Raw genomic sequence first — 1,022 nt, 5'->3', positions numbered from 1 at the left:
CAGCCGGGGGCCCCAGGGGGGCCCCGAAAACAGACACAAGTCACAGGGGGGACTCTGGGGGCCCCCCTGTGGCCACGCCAGGGGGGCCCCCTGCCCCGCTCCGCTGCAGCTGCAGGGGGGCCCCAGTTTCTTGGGCCCCAAGAGACGCAAGGCCCCCCTAAGGGCCCACCGTGCTGCTGCAGGGGGGCCCCACTGCTGCTGCAGCGGCAGCAGCCAGCGAAGCGCCCAAGAAGCAGCTCCTGCTCCGGCAGCCTCTGCTGCACCAGCAGCTGGAGGGGCCCCCAGAGTCACTTCGTAGGGGCCCCCCAGCCTAAGGGGTACAGCAGCTCGCTGAACACGACAAGAGGCTCCTCTGAGACTTCCGTGCAGCACGAGCTGCTTGACCTCGTCTGCTGCTTCTGCTGCTGCTACTGCTGCAGGGGCTGATGCGGCACCGGCATCCGCGGCCTCTGCGGTGGCCCCAGAGGGCTGCAGCTGCTGCAGCTCCAACTGCTGTTGCTGCTGCAGGTCCTGCTGTTGCTGCTGCTGCTGCAGTTCCTGCTGCTGCTCCAGCAGCTGCAGGTGCCTCTCAACAGGGACTTGCCGGGCCGGGGGCCCTTTGAGGGGCCCCCCTGAGCCCTGGGGGGCCCCTTCTTGGGGCCTCCGCCACTGGGGACTGTGGATTTGGAATTGCTGGTCAAGAAGTGCCAGCTGCTGCGCAGTCAGGGGGGCCCCCTGGGGGCCCCTGAGGGCCCCCGGGTCCAGTACCCTCCCCGAAGAAGCCACCAGCCGCAAAGCATTCTCTCGAAGGGCCTCCATTGTAGAAGGCAGCGAATGTGCTGCTATGTAAGAGCGCAGCCACGTGGGCACTGGGGAGCTGCACAGTAACCCACACCACGCACTGCTGCTGCTGCTGCTGCTGCTGCTGCTGGGTGCGCTGCCGCTGCTGCTGCTGCTGGGTGCGCTGCTGCTAGTGGTTGTGTTGCTGTTTGTGCTGCTAGTGGTGTGCTGTGGCTGCTGCTGATGCAAACTCGGAGGGCCGC

General features: G+C 67.4%; 1 protein-coding gene across 1 annotated transcript in view; it reads right to left on the bottom strand.

Moving 5' to 3' along the window:
• ETH_00039685 (uncharacterized protein) overlaps positions 1-1,022 on the bottom strand; it is a gene marked incomplete at both ends in the record, with an annotated part of 1,197 nt that overhangs the window by 18 nt on the left and 157 nt on the right. Inside the window, one exon of the mRNA XM_013375021.1 lies at positions 3-1,022. Within this exon, the coding sequence (XP_013230475.1) occupies positions 3-1,022 (1,020 nt within the window). The remainder of the gene's footprint in view (positions 1-2) is intronic.

The sequence above is a fragment of the Eimeria tenella genome, genomic scaffold (genome assembly GCF_000499545.2).
Source record: "Eimeria tenella Houghton genomic scaffold, Eth_scaff2486, whole genome shotgun sequence".
NCBI lineage: Eukaryota > Apicomplexa > Conoidasida > Eucoccidiorida > Eimeriidae > Eimeria > Eimeria tenella.
This window is presented reverse-complemented; position numbering and strand designations above follow the sequence as displayed.